An 18,607-nucleotide genomic window follows, 5' to 3' on the forward strand; every position below is an offset into this window, starting at 1 on the left:
ATAAGTAAACACGCGTGAGGACAAGAGCATACGATATGACATGTTATTGAGTGAACCAACGAAAATAGCGGGAAGAGAAAAATTAGGCATGAGAATTTGTGCAATTTGGAATTTTAGCTTCTTTCCCATGGGGCATGCCAAAAAACACAAAGCTTCTCTTATGCCTTGCCCTTGACACCTCTTGCGTAAATCATGAGTGGAGCATTCTCCTGTGCCTAGTGTTCACAGAAAACCTGCAAACTATATACAATGAACCTGCAACATTTTGATTTTCACCCATAAAAAATATTTTCTCAATTTTGTAAAATTTGCAAAAATTTAGGCAATTTAGTTATATTTGAGCTAAAAAATCGGCAAATTCTTTGGAAAAGCCTTCAAAATTCATGTTTTATGATTTGTTGAGAATAATGTTTCTATGGAGACTGTTTTGCTGATGCTTGTATTCATTCATAAATTACGATCTCGTAAATGGAATTTTGAAAGAATATTTTGGTACAATATTCTAGGAAGAAAAAGTTATGTCTTACTTCCAACATACAACATCGGAACACTTGCTGCGGCTTTCGACTTGAAGTTTCGGCCCTCGAGACCATCACAAGCTGCGATGAAGATTTGGCCGATACCCTGCCTCGAAGACAACTATGCCTACCTGTGAGTCTTCTTCGCGTCGCCGCACGTACCCCTTCTAGAAATGTTGTCAAAGACCCCCTAAACCTAGAACAATACTGGGCATGTTATTGCGCTGTGAAATCGCGAAGGAAGGTTTAAGAATTGTGCATTTTGCGAAATGCGCCTCACCTGCAAAATGATTCCCAGCGAACACTATCGAAGGCAGCGCTCATGAGTACTTGTACTCTCTTATTGTGGACTTCTTCTGTTTTACTGCTTTATTTGGTTAAGATCTTTTGCAATCTCTTTATCCTCTGTGTAAGTGGAGGTTATATTGCACTAACTTTTCTACTTATGTGAATGATCCAGCCTAGTTGATGATTCAACCAAAGATGCAGCAGTCGTTGATCCTGTAGAGCCTGATCGGGTTCTAAAGGCAGCGCAGGGACATGGAGCAAATATCAAGTTTGTGATTACCACACATCATCATTGGTATGTTTTTTGCTACCAATTGCACTTGAAGGTCACCCCCACCTTGCTGCAGGCATCCATCAGGCTATGCATTTTCTTGAAGGAGCATGTGTTCTTCATTTATATGGCACAACCTAATCTGTAGATTTTATCAAATTTGACTTAAAAGCGAGTTATGCATCATCCATTTTTTTTGGAAAAAATAATATTGTCCCGACTCCCAAGCCACTCATGGATTTTCAAATATCAAAGGCTCTCTTGATAAGCCATGAATAGAGTGACTCACGAATATAGGAATTCTTGGGGGTTTAGATCAGCCTCATCCACTTGGCATCCAATGCCGAATAATTCTTGAATTTTACAAGATACCTCTAAAATTCCTTGCCCTGAGGGCCTTTGGGTACAGTATGGTGCACAATCTGCTCTGGCTGAAGGAGCTCCTCTAGCTCATCCACTTCTGGTTGATCCTCTACTATTGGCTCTGTAGACTCTGGCCCTTGGAATTTCTTTAGAAGACTCACATGGAAAGCATTGTGAATCCTCCAATGCTCTGGCAATGCTAACATGTATGCAACCTCATTAATCTTTTCTGTAACCCTGAAAGGGCCATAATATCTGGGAGAACTTTGCATACACTTTCTATTTGCCTTTAAACTTCAAAAGTACCCAATTCCCTTCCTTGAGATGTAACTGTCTCCTATGTTTATCTGCAGCTTCTTTATGCTTTCCTTGAGACCTTTCAATTGTTGTCCGGACTTGGCTGAAAGCTGTCTGGAGGTCTCTCACAAACTGATCAGCTGCAAATATTTCATCTTTGGTCCTCAGGATAGGTGGCAGAAGCACCTTCCCATAGATGACCTCAAAGGGGGCTTTCCCTGTGGAGTTGTGAACCGTATTATTGTAAGCGAAATCCACCAATGGTAGGTGCTTTTCCCAGTCTGAACCTTGGTCACCCACATAGCATTTCAGCATATCCAATGCTGTAGAATTTGCTACCTCACTTTGACCATCTGTCTGGGGATGGAAAGAAGAAAAAAAATTCAGATTCGTCCCCATATTATCAAATAAAGCTCTCCAGAATAGATTGGTCATTCTGGGATCTCGATCACTGACAATGGACTTAGGCATACCATGGTGCTTAATCTATTAATGATAGTCCAAATCCCATCATTCCCTGACTTTGATCTTGGCAAATAAAAAATAATTCCACCTACTTGTCAGACTTTTCCTGTCAGAAAAACATCAGAAAATCAGTAAAATCAGAGATTTGCTCAAGTAAAGAAATGCATGCCTTTGTGCACAATAAAGGGAAAACAGATGCATTCTGAGTGCTCTTTGCAGCAGCCAGGAAAGGAAAAAAACACAGTGTTGATGCTTTAGCAACCTTGTGGGTTCATGCTTTGAGTTGGCAGCCCGGCATTGGCACGAGTTGTGAATGCAATACACATCTTGTTAAGGTATTCCTCTCAGGAAAGAAAAGGCATAGTGCATCGGTTGCATACACGGTGTGTGCGAGAGAGTTGCAATTCTCAGACTTTGGTTGCAGTAATGGCTTCACAACAGCAAGCCCAATCATCCCATGAGGGAATGGCAGAGTTTGATCAGGTACAACAGGCAGAGGCTATGTAGATAAATAAAGAGAATGCCTACAGAGAGCTGATTACTCAGTTGGGAGAGGCAACAAGCGACCCCTTGTTTCGCAGGATGGTACAACCTCTCTTTGAGGAAAAGCCAGAGAAGCCTCCCTCTGGAGCAAATCAGGAAGTGATGGGCAAAAAGAGATCTTCGAGTCCTACTCCTCTTTCCACAGATGATACATTGGGAAAGAGTAAGAAGTCTCGCCAAAAGGACAGCAAAAAGAGGAAAAGAGCAGGTCCTCTTCCCAAGAAGAAAAAGGTGAAGCATCATCACAGTTCATCCAGTTCGTCTTCTTCTTCTAGCTCTACCTCTTCATCCTCAACATCATCTTCTTCTTTGAGATCTTCAGAGCCAAAGCATAAGAAGAAGAAGAAGAAGAAGAAGAAGAAGATGGTTGGTTTGCACTTGACTGGTACAGCCGGTGCATGGTGGATAGCTAAAACAGCTAATTATGTAGCCCCTAGGAAATGGAAGGACTTCAAGAAAGCTTTCTATAAACAGTTTATTCCCAAACAGTTTCGGGATCATGTCCTCCTTGGTTGGGAGAGTATACATATGGAAGCACAAGATACAATTGAGTCTTACAATCAGAAATTTTGAGACTCCTACTTGCAGGTTTCACCTTTCAAGAAAATCTCTGACAAGGCTCAGCTCAGGAAGTACCAGGCAGGGGACTCACTCCAAAGATAGATTGCTTTTCTGACGCTTTGCCAAGGGAGTTACCCCCTGAGAGACCTAAGGATCATGGCATAGAACTCATTCCTGGCAGTCAGCCACCCAATAGGCCCCCATACAGAGTTAGTGCAACTCAGCGAGAGAAGATTATGGCTCAGGTGCAGGACTTGTTGTCTAAGGGGCTGATTCAGCCCAGTTCTTCTCCTTTTTGCTCCCTTGTACTACTGGTATAGAAGAAAGATGGTTCATTTCGTATGGGCGTCTGTACTGTTGGTACATAAGAAAGATGGTTCATTTTGTATGTGTGTCGATTATCGTGCTCTTAATAAAATGACCATCAAGAATAGATTCCCTATTCCACACATTGATGATGTGCTGGATCAGTTAAATGGGGCTTCAGTTTTCAGCAGGATAGACTTAAAGAGTGGCTATCACCAAGTGAGGATACAGCCTCAGGATGTGCATAAGACAACGTTTCGTACTACTTTTGGGTTGTATGAATATTTGGTGATGCCTTTTGGATTGACTAATGCCCCAACTACTTTCAATAGGATGATGGATCGCATCTTCCGACCCTATAGACAGTTCACTAGGAATATCTTGCTACAGTATTTCAAGAGCTGAGAAATCATCAGCTCTATGCAAACAGCAAGAAAAGTGAATTCTAAGCCGTTCAAGAATGGCCAGAGCTGAAAACTGTGCATGAAGTCCAAAGTTCCCTAGGCCTGTGTCCTTACTACAGAAGATTTATCACGCATTTTGCCGATGTAGCCGCTCACTCCACGATCTTACTAAGAAAAATGCAACTTTCAGATGGGGAATTCCTCAAAAGACAGCCTTCACCACACTCAAAGGGAGGCTCACCACAGAGCCAATCTTAGTAGTTAGCAGTCATTCAAGGTAAAATGTGATTCTTGTGGGAAAGGCATTCGTTCAGCCGTCCGTTGTATGCACATGCCTTATCGCCATGTTTGAGGAATCGCACACAATTTCACGAGTACATGAACCTTGACAGAGAATTTCGTCACTCGCCAACAAGGTTAATCCTTGCACTACCTCATGGTTTACGTCAACCTTCACGATACTCTTAGCTTGTTCCGTGTCGCACGTGCACGGTGTACACACGTAAATTATGCGACCTAGATATTATCTCCGTCAAGTGCTTTGTGGCCTTCATGGGCTGTCAAAGTACAGCAATCCACTCTTGCAATCTCGAACCGTGCTCCTTTGAGAAAAAGAGCAAACCTTGCTCTGATGCCAATGCAATCTTCCTAGAGATTCCCTGTGTCGATTCACCACTCGCTTTTACTAGTATTCATTTCTGTAGACAAACTCTCTCAACCTCTCTCTCTCTCTCGCTCTCTACAAGCAACTAGGGCCCAGGACAACATGTTGGGTTGGACCCCCCCGAAGGTCTTTATTATTTGAGAGTAAAATTTGTTATAGAGTTCCAGCTAGAGCTGTGTTTTTTTTAAAAACACTTCCAAAACGTGAATCCAAAAAATACAAGGGAGCTCAAAGCTCATTCTTTTGGCAAGCCACTTGTCTAATTTCTAGCCTTATTCTAATCCCATCTCCATGGGTAAGGTCTTCTGGGGTCTTCTTAGCACTTGGTCACGCGAATAACTCCTAATCGCTCGCGAGGCTCCACAATGCCCAAGTCTGGAACCTTTCTTATAGCTGCAACAATCAAGTAAAGCGCATAACCATAGCACCCATTAATTGTTAGCGCTTCGCATGCAAATAATAATCGTTGGCCCAATCCTAGTCACTGCGGGTGTCCCCACTAGGCAAACAACACATAAACATAGAACAATTTCTTTGGTCGACCAAGACCAACCCCCTTGGTCATAATTAAGAGCGTTGACCGACAATCAAAGCGCCTTAATTACGGCCAAGTCTCTCCGACCGAAGTTGGCACATCTCTCCAACCGAAGTTGGCACATCTTGGTTAATGAGGTTAACCCTCTTGGCGTGAGCCAAGTCTCGTTGACCGAAGTCAGCACTCTTAGACTGAAGTCAGTACTTTAATTGCTTGGTTAACCATAGTTAACCACCTTGGCCGAAGCTAGATCTTTCTAACCGAGGTTAGGCTTACTTAACCAAGGTTAAGTATCTTTGAACGGAGTCAAGACTTTGACCAAATAAGTAGCTCTTTGAACATTATTAAATAAACGAAGAACTCGTTAGTTACGATCAATAAATGGTCAACTTATGCTTTGACTTTAGAATATTTACAGCTTGGTGACAATAGATCTACCTCATAATCACCTATAGCCGCTCAAATCTTCTCCACTTTGTTGCCGAGAGATCGCTCCCCCAGAAAGGTGCTACATACATGGTAGTCGGCCTCACTATTCGTCAGTGGATCTTGAAAGTGCGCGTGGAAGCAGTGTCTCTCTAGTCGGGTCAAAGCACCCTACCCCCTGTGAGTCGTGCCCTTGCTGCATGAGTCATCATGAAAACGCTCCGTGTGAAGACTGCTCCCAATTATGTGTAGGACTGCACTATCTCCTCTGGCTTACCTAAGTGAAGCTTTGTCGGTGAAGCACTGCGCCTAAGGTGTTGAAGATCATAACCTTGGTCTTCCCAAGGTTAATTGTCAAGTCTCTCTCTCTCTTTGCAGGACACCTCTAGATGTCTCTGTAGTCCCTCCGTTGATATGAGGACTATGTCATTAGCATATAGCAGTCTCTGTATCATTAGTTTAGTCAGTAGTGATCCCTCGCCTCCTAGGTGGTCTATAAGGAAGTGATCTCATCAATGTAAAGGCTGAAGAGAGTCAGTGAGAGGGGGCATCCTTGCTTCACCCCGATCATTCTCTCAACCTAATCTGAATTGCCTCCTAGGGCACAAACTCTCCCTCTGATGGACGCGTGTAGGATCATCACCCCCCAAATCAGTATCTTTGGAATCTGCATCTCCTGTAACCAATGGGTCTATGAGACTATGAGAACCTGATACAACAAGTTGAAAGGGTGGAGTTGCTAAAACAAGCATCATCATCCATGCTAAATTCTAAGTGCTACATAGTCATAACGCCATCATCATCATCATATCACGTCAAATCCAGTGTTGTCACAAAGTGCAAATAGCTCCTATGATAGGATATTTTGTCATATGTCGTGACCCCATTGTGCGCCCTTGTCTAGGGACAGTCAAGCACGAGCTATGTAGGTTAGTCTCTCAGCCTTACGTCAAGTCTGAAGTTAAGTCCTTGCTCACTAGTACCCACTGAAGAACAGTAGGCTAGTGTTTCCGTCTTAGGTCTCAGCCTCGGGTAGAATCGCAAAAGGGCCCCCAAGGGCTGGACCAAGGCTTGGGGGCAGGAGAAGCCAAGGAAGGATCCCCAAAAGGGCCCCTAGGCAGCTCTTCATCAGGGAAAAGGGTTGGGGAGAAGGCTGCCTTGTGTCCCTCCCTAGGTAGCAAAAGGACGGGGAAGTGAGCCCAACTAGCCAGCCAACCAGCCGACTGGCTGGTCAGCAGCCCTACCACGCTCCCACAGCCCCCTATAAAAGGAGGGGCGGGCTGCCTTCATTCCTCATCTAGTTCCCCTCAAAACAGCCTCCCTCTCTCCTGCCCAGTGCAGCCTAATCCCTTCTAGATCTGTGGATGTCCGATGTGGTCCGGTGTGGTCTGCTAACGGTAGCTCTGACAAGGGCCACAATAGCCTCTGTTGGTTGCGCTGTATTCCTGAACATGGAAGGGATGTCTCCAAGCATAATCTGTGTGTTGTGTCGTTGGCTTTGGATCTCTACCTCATCGACTCCCAGTGGTATGGTGATTTGTGTGGTATGGCTGGAAGAACTCCGTAATCATACTCTGAGATGAGGCTCCCTGTGTGTCCCGTCCATGTCTGTGTGATCTGAGTAAGTGCTCTCATTGTAGGTGAAGCTATGTCGGTGCAGCACAACACGTTAGGTGTTGAAGATCATGACCTTGGTCTTCCCAAGGTTGACTGTCAGGTCTCTCTTCCTGCAAAACACCTGTAGGGCCTCTAGATGCCTCTGCAGCCCCTCTGCTGAAGATGACATAAGGACTATGTCATCCGCATATAATAAAGAATGTTCTTTGTTGCACCTGCCAAGAATTGAACTCGCAACCTCTTGCATATGGAAAGAGAGGTTTACCACTGAGAGAGAGAGAGAGAGAGAGAGAGAGAGAGAGAGAGAGAGGGGTATTACCGTCTTCGAGAGGCTCACGGGCCTATGAGGCATAAATACAATCATAAAGATTATGCATACAAGCCACGGTGGGATGAAGCAGAGAGCTCGCCAAGGTCCTTTGCTGAGTACTATGCTAAACCAAACTCAAAATACAAGAATCAAAACTAGTACTCAATCTGAGAGTCAAAATACTTAACCCGTTGCCTAGGTGGCTCTCCTATGAGCTGCGAAATGTCTTGTATTTGTGTCTGCTGGGTCATCTCTCTCTGCAGGCGGGGGGCGCATGGTCTTCGTGATCTCTGAATCCAGCAGGTCATGTCGATTAGCAACACCTCTGATCATGCAATACCCCGGAATATAGCTGTGATGGGCACTCTGGGCCGTCTCTGCATTGTGTGTGGCTCCTGTATCTCTGGCTGCATCTCTGCTCGTCGTTGTCCCATCCCATTGAACCAATCAGCCCTCATATCATCTATCTCCTCCTCCTCTACTCCGGGCAGACTTGAATGTGTGAAAGTCTGTGACATGTCGCTGGGCTTGATCTAGCTCAGTCTCTCCTCCTACTCACTGATATGGTGCAACAAGGTCTCTCTATGCCGTTGCATCTCTATCAGATAGAGACCAATGCCAACATGGTCCTGGAATCTGTCGGGAGAGGGGCCCAAACGTGTGTCCCTCGTGATACAAGCAATGACATCATCCTCGGATCTCATAATATACAGGGCAAGTACACAGGAAGTGCTCCTCTGTCTCCACATCCTCCAATGTGCATAGTCTACAGATACGTTGCTCTTTGGGTGTACCTGTGGCTCTTCTGCACAATCCTCAGCTGATAGGATGACAGCCGCATCTGCCCAATGGTGATCCTCAAGGTGTCTGAGACTCGTATGTCCTTCAAGTAATGGGGTCTGATAATCACTCCATCCACCAATACTCTCAGGAAGAGAGAGAGAGAGAGAGGGAGAGAGAGAGAGAGAGAGAGATGGCCTACAGTTCTGTTAACACTTCATTATAATTTGGGTGATAATAGGGATCATGCTGGAGGCAATGACAAAATAAAGAAGCTAATTCCTGGCCTTAAAGTATATGGAGGCTCAAAGGACAATGTTCAGGGTCAGACAGATGAAGTACAAGATGGAGATGAAATCTCTTTGGGCAACACCATTAGGATAAAGGCTTTACATACACCATGGTGTGCTGTTGTTTTGTATTGATATTTACTTTTCTGTTCTTGTTGATGTTGCCATTGGAAACGTATGGGACCTTTCATGGATTGTTTTTATCAGTGCATGGCCCAGTCATAGAAACAATTCATTTGCAGCTAGTTTTTGGTTGGTTTTAATTAAACGGTTCACTTTCTTTAAGACCTTGCAAGAAGAATTTGTTTGTGATACTGCGTATGTTGAGAAAATGATCACGTTATAGTATCTGCTGGGATACTCATATGACTGGATAACAATTGACGTCATCAAGACTTCAACAAACTCTTGCATGGTTATCTTCTTAGGACTGCTGTCCCATTCAAGTGGTGTTGTTCAGCTGCTTGTGTACAGAAAGATGCATATAGTCTTAGTTTCTAGAAGGCACAAATATCTGTATTATGCACTATGCAGGTACATGTTTTGTTAGGCTCGACTAGTTGAAAGTGTTCACCAACCTTGTGGTATTGTGCTTGTCAATGATTGACACAGCAGCAATTCGCACAATTTCACTCCCAACGATCTCTGTGTGTTCTCGTCCAACGTATGTCCATTCATTAGAGGCTTCTGCATTGTGCTTGTTATGTGAATAACATAGCAGCCACGTGCAAGATCGGCACCCAAAGATCTCTTCATTTCTCATATTGGTTCTTCTGCAAAATCTTCATGAGAGAAAGCTAGTTGATGTACCAGCTTTCAAAAAGGTACCTTGGGGCTTGCTTCAGCTTTCCTATCAGGATCTGCTATTAATTTCAATCATATCCATCTTGAAGTGACTTCTTTATTTCAGATTGAAGGGACACACACACACATGTAAAGATGCATATGGACTTCATGCTGTGTGCGTACTTACCTACATACATACGTATGTACATACATACATGCCTACCTACCTATATACATACATACATACATACATATATACAGGGTTTTTCCATTGTAAATATTGGACTAAATGGGAATTGCTAAACGTTGGGAATCATGTATTGTACTCTTGCAAATATGTACATAGAAACTTACAAACATACACACATATGTTCACACATGCGTACATATATACAAGACAAATACATGTGAAGATACACATGCATGCATCTAGACATGCAAACACGTAAATAGAGATAACATGCTTGTATGTATCAATTTATCCATCCATCCATCCATATATTCTTAGATGTTGACATATGATAATAAATACGCACCGCACACGATAATACACACACAAATGTGCATGTGCAGGCACAACTACATATATATAGGTAGAAAGACATGTGCACGCATAGCACATATACACATATAATGGCACCCGTACATACACATACATGTTGCATTACCATGCATGCATAAGCACACACATACAATGATATCAACACACACATACATAGATGCATATATACTACATTACCATGCGTGCATACACACATAGATAGACATACATGTGCACACATATTGTACAATGACATACATACACATACATACATGCATACATACTACATTCTCATGCATGCATACATTCACCCATCCATACATATATTCACACATATACGTATATTGATACATGCATCTATCTATACCATTCTACAACACGAGCACACATATATGTATATTGATACATGCATCTATCTATACCATTCTACAACACGAGCGTGTGCATGCACACTTGGGTATAGACAACCATGTGTACATACACACATCTATGCACGTGTCCATCCATCCATCCTACATAGGAGTGTGTGCATACACGTTTGGGTGTGCACATACACGGACATGCATCAATACATCCACACATGCTTACATACATGCATACATCCACACCATGCTTACATACATGCATACCATGCATGTATACATATGCATATATATACACACATACATACATAGATCTATGCATGCGTGCATGCATCCATCCATCCATCTATGCATGCATACATGCATTTGATATGTATATCGATCCATGCATGTGTGCATCTGTCCATGCGTCAACCATCCATCCATGCATCCATACATACGCACATACATAGATCCACCCATGCATGCATGGATGCATATCATTGCATCACCCACCCATCCATGCATGCATGCATCCATAATGCACACATGTATATGTAGACACATAAATATATGCATGTACATATGTATTTTATCTATACAATCTGGCCTTGAGGTACCTCCTTCTTATCCTAAAATTGTATCCCTTTATGAAAGGATGCTCTACCAGTCTCATTTTTCTCAACATTTGATTGTATCATATTCAAGCACATGTGTTTTATGTTTGTATGCAGCAGCATAGACATCACGTTTTGTTCAAAGTTTCCACTTTAGAGATGAAACTCTCTTACTCATGGCGTATGAAATGTTTGTGTTTTTTATTTCAAAAGGCATAGGATTAGGAAACTCATCAACAAGTAAGCAACTGTGTGGATCGTCATTTAGGACAATAGGGAATGTTTTACCATTTTGCACTTTTGTGTTGGTTCTTTTGTTGCATTTTTTCTGCCTGGTTATAGTGTCCTTTTCACCTAGCTCAGCAGGCCATAATCAAGACGGACATGCATCAGGCTTTTTTTCCTATGTACTAAGCACTTCAAAAATCATTAGGAGGTTTAAATCTTTCCAAGAGTGCTGTTTGATTTCAAGCCTTCACTGATTGTTTTTAGCTAAGAATTTGAATGGAAATGCAACTGAGTGTCTATTGGCTCTGTAATTTCTGCTAGTCATACAAAGGGTCACATCTGCTACAATGTAACCAATGATCGTGGAGGCGAGACAGCTGTTTTCACTGGGGATACCTTGGTGAGATTGTTGTTAGTTCACAATCTTTTAGCAGACTTTTTGTGCCAAGCTGCCATGTAATTATTGTATTTAAGAGTAATGATTGGAGGAGTGAATTCCCCCTCCCCCTCTCCCCCTTCCCCTCTTCCTCTCCCTTGAATCGCTACAAATTTGAATTTGAATGGATTTCACCTAACCTTTTTGGGCACCCCTTATCTAGCAATTATAAAATAACACACCATCTTAGCTAATTATGTTCTATTGTTTGGCTACGTGGTTAAAATCGTGGAACCAGAAGCATGTTTAAGACCATCTGATTCTTCTTGCCTCGAGTTTTGCCTCGAGTTCAACATTTCATGAGTGTTGAGGCAATAGAGATTTGTAAGCTGCGGAAACCAAGAGTTGAGGTGCTTCAGAATCCATGGCTCGCGATTCATGGGCCTGATGGTCAAACCTTGGATTAAGTATTCTGAAGGAGCCTCTCTCTCTCTCTTTCTCTCTCTCTCTCTTTTGGGGGGGTGGGGGGGATAGGGGTACTTAAGGAGTGATTGGAAAGCATGGGAAGAGGTAAGAAAGAAGCATGAGTGAAAGCTGTACTTGTGTGCCCTTGGAAACTTTGTTCTCCTCCTTTAGTGCTAGCCTTTGTCATGGCTGAGTCTGCCCTTTACCTCCGGAGTCTTGATTTATAAGTCAGTACGAAGACTGTGTATAAATGGATGCTCAAGTATGTGTGGGTGTGTGGATTTGTATGTGTGAGAGCATATGTTGAGTCTGCCCTTCACCTCCGGAGTCCTGATTTATAACTCAGTACGAAGACTGTGCATAAATGGATGCTCAAGTATGTGTGGGTGTGTGGAATTGTATGTGTGAGAGCATATGTTTATACTATGGTCTACACCCACTGTTGGGTGCTGATGGTGTCAGTGGGGATGTCATAGTAGCTAGTCCCTGCTATGCGTGATGGAGTTTATGGTTTTCAACCTTATGAGTGATTTATCATGAGATTGAAACTGCACTATGTTGTGTTTTTAGAGGATGAGTTTGGGCATGTTCCTGGAATCATCTAGATATATACTGTATTTTTTTTCATTCCATTATATTTTTTTGCAGTTTATTGGAGGTTGCGGCAAGTTTTTTGAAGGCACAGCAGAGCAGATGCATTATTCTCTTTGTAAGAAGCTGGCTGTCTTATCTCCAAGCACCCAAGTTTTCTGTGGGCATGAGGTTTCTCCTTCCCTTTCTATCCTTTTTCACGTAAAATACTTTCTCTCTTCTTTACATGCTAATGCAATATCATCTTTTATCTCACACCAAGAGATTCTGGTGAAAGATCGATGGGGGCCATTGAATAGTGATGATACGTTAATGCCGTATGGTGACTGTAGTTATTTGGTGTGACCTTGGAGCAGGATGCTTTGCAATACATTCCACATACATGATGTATTTGTTATCTATATGGAGTATCAGTAATATAGGAGATAAAGGTTGATTTTATTTGTCAGGATTCTTTCTTCCGTTGGACCATAAGAGTGAATCTCTCAACAATATTGTGAGCTTACAATATCCTGATAGCTGCATTGGATAAGATCATTCTTTTGGAAGCAATTTTCCAGTGAGACTGACGATTTTCACGTGGAATTTGGAAATCAGGGAAACACTGAGTTTAGGTGGCAAAATTTATCCTGGCATGCTTTGAAGAAAGGAGGGGGTATGGGTGGGAGAAAAGGTTCCTGGATAGTCATTCAACCTGTAGGCTAGCCAGGTTTATCACAAAAAAGCAAAAAGAAAGGGCTAAACCAAGACAAACTGTGCGCTACTTTTGACATATGACGCACTTATTAAATTTAGTTGAGTGAAATTTAGTTGTATCTTTAAAACCTCGATCACTGTCGATAAGCCAAATCAATTAATTGGGTCCTAGACATGCATGCTTCTAGGTCACATAACTAAAGCTAGATTTTACTTGAAACTTGGACCAAAGATCTATCAATATGTGAAAATGAGAAATGCTACACGATTGATTGCAATTTGCCACATCGGCTGGAAGTTGCATGGTTTTCTAAGTACTTTTGTCTCTCTATTTCACACAGCAATGCTATGCTCTGAAGATGTTGAAGATGGCGTGTGGACATGGAAGTCTTGTGGGAAAGTAGAGCAATCTAATCTCATAGTGCATGTTCGTCAACCGACCTGATGATCTAGTTAAGCTGAATCAGGAGTTCAGAGGAGTACGGAAGCTTATGGTCTCAGTAGGTATGAGACTGATGCATTGTTGAGAATCAGCATCTCCAGGCGTGGCCAGCCGACCAGCCCCCATGCAGCAAGGGGGGCCAGAGGGGGTAGGCTGGCCGACCAGCTGGTCGGCCCAGTTGGCCTGACCGACCAGGCTGGTCGGTCCAGCCAAACTGGCCGACTCCCCCCCTGGCCTGCCCTATAAAAGGGCCTCCTTCCCTTCACTTCCTCCATCACTTCTTGCAGCTCCTCAAGGCTCCAGCATACAGCCTGCTCCTGACCATCCCCTCAGAGCCCCCTCTCAGCTGCTCAGTTGGCTGCCCACACTCCCGCAGCAGATCTTGCCTCTTCAGGGCTCTTGCCTCCCCGCTCCAGGCCTCTACAGTTCCCTTGTTCCAAGGTTCCTGCCTCTTCACCCAGGCTCCTTCAGCCTCCTCTTCTCTGGGCTCTTGCCTCCTCAGTTCAGGCTCCTCTAGCCTCTTCACTCCAGGCCTCTGCCTCTTCGTTTCAGGCTTCTCCTACCTCCGTGCTCTCAGGCTTCAGCTTTCTTGTGTCCCCCCCTTTTTCTCTGCTTCAGTTCAGCCTCTCCTGCAGCTCCTGTTTTCTTATCTTATTCAAGATATCTTGTATTTCAGTTGCTGCCCTGGTTTAAGGGCTGATTTACAGCAGATCAGTGGTGGTACATTTTGTTATCTCTAGTGTTCTCTGTGTGGCTCTATAATTTCAGTTTGTTTGCATCTTCCGCTGCCATTTTAATATGGTATCAGAGCACCAGGTTACTCTCTGATCTGGGAACTTCTATATTGATGAAGTTGAAGAAGTTTGTCCTCGTCAGCAACTCTCCTTCCCACTGACTACAGAGCTCTCTTCTCCCCTCCCTATATATATATTTTTTGCTGCCTGTCGGCAGCCCTGTTCTAGACCTTGATCTTTTCTTCAGCCCCTTGTTGCTGTCCATTCCCTGTTTTCAGTTATGGCTGATGAAACAAAGGATTCTACTCCGGATCTTCGCGTATCCCCTATGTCCAGTTTCTTTCAAGAGTCTGACAAGCCTGTACGTATTCCCACTCTTCCTACATTTCCAGATGCTCGGCAGTTAGATGGGACCAATTATTCTCTTTGGAAAATTCAGATGGCGTCTGTATATTGGAATCTTATGATCTTGCTGAGTTTGTTGATCCTGGGATCCCTCGTCCGTCACCTGAGGAGGAGCCACATGCTTCTCTTATCTGGGATAAATTGAATGCTCGTGTACGCTCGTTCATCTTTCTCAATTGTCAACCAGGGGTTCTCAATCATATCAAGCATCTTACTTCTGCACGTGCTATTTGGGAATTTCTTGATGGCATGTATCTTCGCGTCACTCCCATGAAACGTATTTCCTTGGAAGTTCAGCTTCGTCGCCTCGATCCAACTACTTCTCCTTCCATACGGGACCACATCAACAAAATGCAGAGCATGCATCAGGACATCCTCCATGCAGGCAAGGCTATCTCCTCCGAAGATATGGCTATTACTCTCTTATCTCATGTTATTACTGACAGTCGATATGCAGCATTCTATTCTTCTCTTATTACCTCTGGCCGCCTCAGCACCATCACTTGGAAGGAACTTGTCCCCATGATGATGGATCAGGAGGAACAGCTCACTAAAACCTCTGATGGTTCTTCTGAGGCTCTTGTGGCCCATCGTCCCAAATCACGATCCAAGAATGCCCCGTCCTCTGCCAATAACTCACCTCCTTCAGATCCCTCCAGTGACCGTCCTGCTCCTAAAGGTAATTGCAATCACTGTGGCACTCCTGGCCATTATTGGCGCAATTGTCCCTACCGCAAACACAAACGAGCTGACGCACCTCTGGCCGCTGCGGCTGATGCTTCCCTTACCCCTACTCCTGCATTTGTTCACCTTGAGCTCTTAAATTCGGTCCCCCTTCCTGCAGCAGAGTCATTGGCTCTCCATAGCTCTGATGCTCGTGAATGGATTGTTGATAGTGGGGCCTCTCGGCATATGACCCCCTTCTCCTCACTGCTCCAGGATCTCACTCCTCATTCTGGTCGTGTCTGCATCGGCGATAAGCACTCTATTCCTGTTCATTCAGAGGGCTCTCTTGATATTATTCCTGATGGCAAAGGGGGTAAACACTCTTCTCGTGTTCTTTATGTTCCGTCTCTCGGCTTTCATCTCCTTTCGGTTCATCAGATTTGTCAAAACAATATGAAAGTTGAGTTTGAAGCAGCCTCTGTCACCATTCGCGATCGTGCCACCGGACAGCCGGTTTGGACCGGCCATTCTACTAATGGTATCTACAAGCTTGTTGCCCTTCCCTCCCTTACAGGAACCTCTCTTGGCGACCTTTGGCATTATCGGTTTGGTCATTTACACATTGATGCTCTTCATCATGCTTTCCGTGATCAGCTTGTCCTCGGCCTCCCTAACGTCGGCACTCGCCAAGGTCTCTGTCCCTCTTGCATATTGGGCAAACAACATCGCGAGCCGTTCGCTCATCATGCCTCTCGCCGTGCCACTGTTCCGCTTGGTCTTGTTCACCTCGACCTATGTGGCCCTATGCAGATTATGTCCCTTGGGGGAGCCTCGTACTACATGCTCCTTGTTGATGATTTCAGTCGCTACTCTTGGATCTATTTTCTTTCCCACAAGGATCTGGCTTTCAGTCGTTTCCAGACCTGGCTAGCCATGGTGGAAAAAGAATCCAATCACTCCCTCAAAATTCTTCGTGCTGATAAAGGTGGTGAATTCACCTCTCTCGAGTTTGATCGGTTCTTGAGTAGTCATGGTGTCACACGGGAATTTGCCAACACAGGTACCCCTTCTGATAATGGTGTGGTTGAACGTAAACATCGTACCGGTGTTGAAATGGCTCGGACCATGCTCACTCACAGTCAACTCCCTCAGTCTCTTTGGGCCGAGGCCATGATGACCGCCATCTATACTCTTAACCGCTCTCCGACATCAGCAGTCCCAGGCATGACCCCTTATCAGGCTTACTATGGATCTAAGCCCGATGTTTCCCATTTTCGGGTATTTGGCTGTGATGCTTATGTTCATATTCCTAAATCTGATCGTGGAAAGCTTGATCCTAAGTCCCACAAGCTCTTGTTCGTAGGCTACAACTCCGTCTCCACTGGCTATCGCCTCTATGATCCTCGCCGCCGCATTATCTCCGTGAGCAGGGATGTTCTTTTCGACGAGCAGGTTCTTCCGACATCCTCCGACTCTCCTCCTGTTCTTGGAGATCCGTCCGATGCCCCGAAGCCCTCTCTCCCTCCACCTGCCTCGTCCCCCGGTACATCACCTCCTATTCTCTCTCCTCCGCCTCCTTCTCCGGCTCCACCCTCGTCTGCTCCTCCTTTGGAACCCCGCTCGGTATGTGTTCCGCGATGGCTCATTGATACTCTCCGCTCCTCCGGTCTTGAGGATCCCTACTCCGAACCACCCCCTGATGATGGACCTCGTCGCTCTCATCGCCATCTCCCACCGTCCTCTTCTGATCCCCTTCATGTCAATTATGCCCTTATGTCTCGCATCCTCGCCACTCGTGAGCCCACTACCGTTCCTCAGGCTCTGGCCCAGCCTCATTGGAAACAGGCTATGGAAGCGGAAATTCATGCTCTTCTTCGGAACCACACCTGGGACCTTGTCCCTCGTCCCTCACATCGTTCCGTCATTGGTGTCGGGTGGATTTTCAAAACAAAATACGCCTCTGATGGTTCTGTCGACAAGTATAAAGCTCGGCTGGTGGCTAAAGGCTATGCCCAACGACCCGGCATCGACTATGGGGAGACCTTTGCACCTACCGCCCGGATGAGCACCATCCGCACGATCCTCGCTCTTGCCGCCCACCATCAGTGGCCCATTTTTCAAATGGACGTCAAATCTGCATTTTTGAATGGTGATCTTCATGAAGAGGTATATGTGGATCAGCCGCCCGGCTTCATTAATTCTCGTTCTCCTTTCATGGTCTGTCGCCTTCGCAAGGCTCTCTACGGTCTCAAGCAAGCTCCTCGAGCCTGGAATCAGCGTATTGATACCTTCTTCTGCCGCCAAGGACTTCTTCGCTCTCTGGCTGATCCCAATCTTTATCTTTTTCATGAAGGACAGCTTCATACCTTCATCATTCTTTATGTGGATGATTTAATCCTCACCGGGAGTCATACCAATCATATCCTTGCCATTAAAGTTGCTCTTCAAACTGAATTTGAGATGACGGATATGGGCCTTCTCCATTTTTTCTTGGGTCTTGAGATTTGGCAGACTAAGAGGGGGTATTTTGTCTCTCAGCAACGCTATGTTCACGAGCTCCTCGAAACTTTCCACATGGCTGACTGTCGGCCCATCACCTCTCCCATGGATCCCAACGCTAAACTCTCTGCTTCTGGGTCCACTGCTTATCCTGATGCCTCCCTCTACCGCCAGCTTGTTGGATCTCTTCTTTGGTTACTTAACACTCGACTGGATCTCGGCTTCTCTGTCGGCACCCTCAGTACCTTCATGCAAACCCCTTCGCTTTCTCATTGGCAAGCTGCTCGACGTCTCCTCCGCTATCTTTAGGGGACCTCTACTTTCGGGCTCTTTTATGCCGCCGGTGGTTCCTCTCCTTCCCCGCTCACTCTCCGAGGTTGGAGTGACTCCGATTGGGCTGGCGACCCCGATTCTCGCCGCTCTACCACGGGCTATGTTTTCTCCTTTGGCTCTGCGGCTATCTCCTGGTCCAGTAAACGCCAACCCACGGTCGCCCTATCTTCCACCGAGGCTGAGTATCGGGCTATGTGTAGTGCCACCTGTGAGGCTGTGTGGCTTCGGCGCCTTCTTCTCGATTGTGGT

General features: G+C 44.9%; 1 protein-coding gene across 1 annotated transcript in view; it reads left to right on the forward strand.

The window, feature by feature from the left end:
- The first annotated feature begins 390 nt into the window (after positions 1–390).
- Positions 391–18,607, forward strand: part of GLY2 (Metallo-hydrolase/oxidoreductase superfamily protein) — a 43,057-nt gene continuing 24,840 nt past the window's right edge. The window contains exons 1-5 of the mRNA XM_087391482.1: positions 391–651; positions 979–1,101; positions 8,590–8,751; positions 11,473–11,551; positions 12,641–12,754. Of these exons, the coding sequence (XP_087247608.1) occupies positions 416–651; positions 979–1,101; positions 8,590–8,751; positions 11,473–11,551; positions 12,641–12,754 (714 nt within the window). The 5' untranslated portion in view covers positions 391–415. The remainder of the gene's footprint in view (positions 652–978; positions 1,102–8,589; positions 8,752–11,472; positions 11,552–12,640; positions 12,755–18,607) is intronic.

The sequence above is a fragment of the Dipteris shenzhenensis genome, chromosome 20 (assembly GCF_047967505.1).
Source record: "Dipteris shenzhenensis isolate YYH24624 ecotype China chromosome 20, Dip_SZ_1.0, whole genome shotgun sequence".
Classification (NCBI taxonomy): Eukaryota; Viridiplantae; Streptophyta; class Polypodiopsida; order Gleicheniales; family Dipteridaceae; genus Dipteris; species Dipteris shenzhenensis.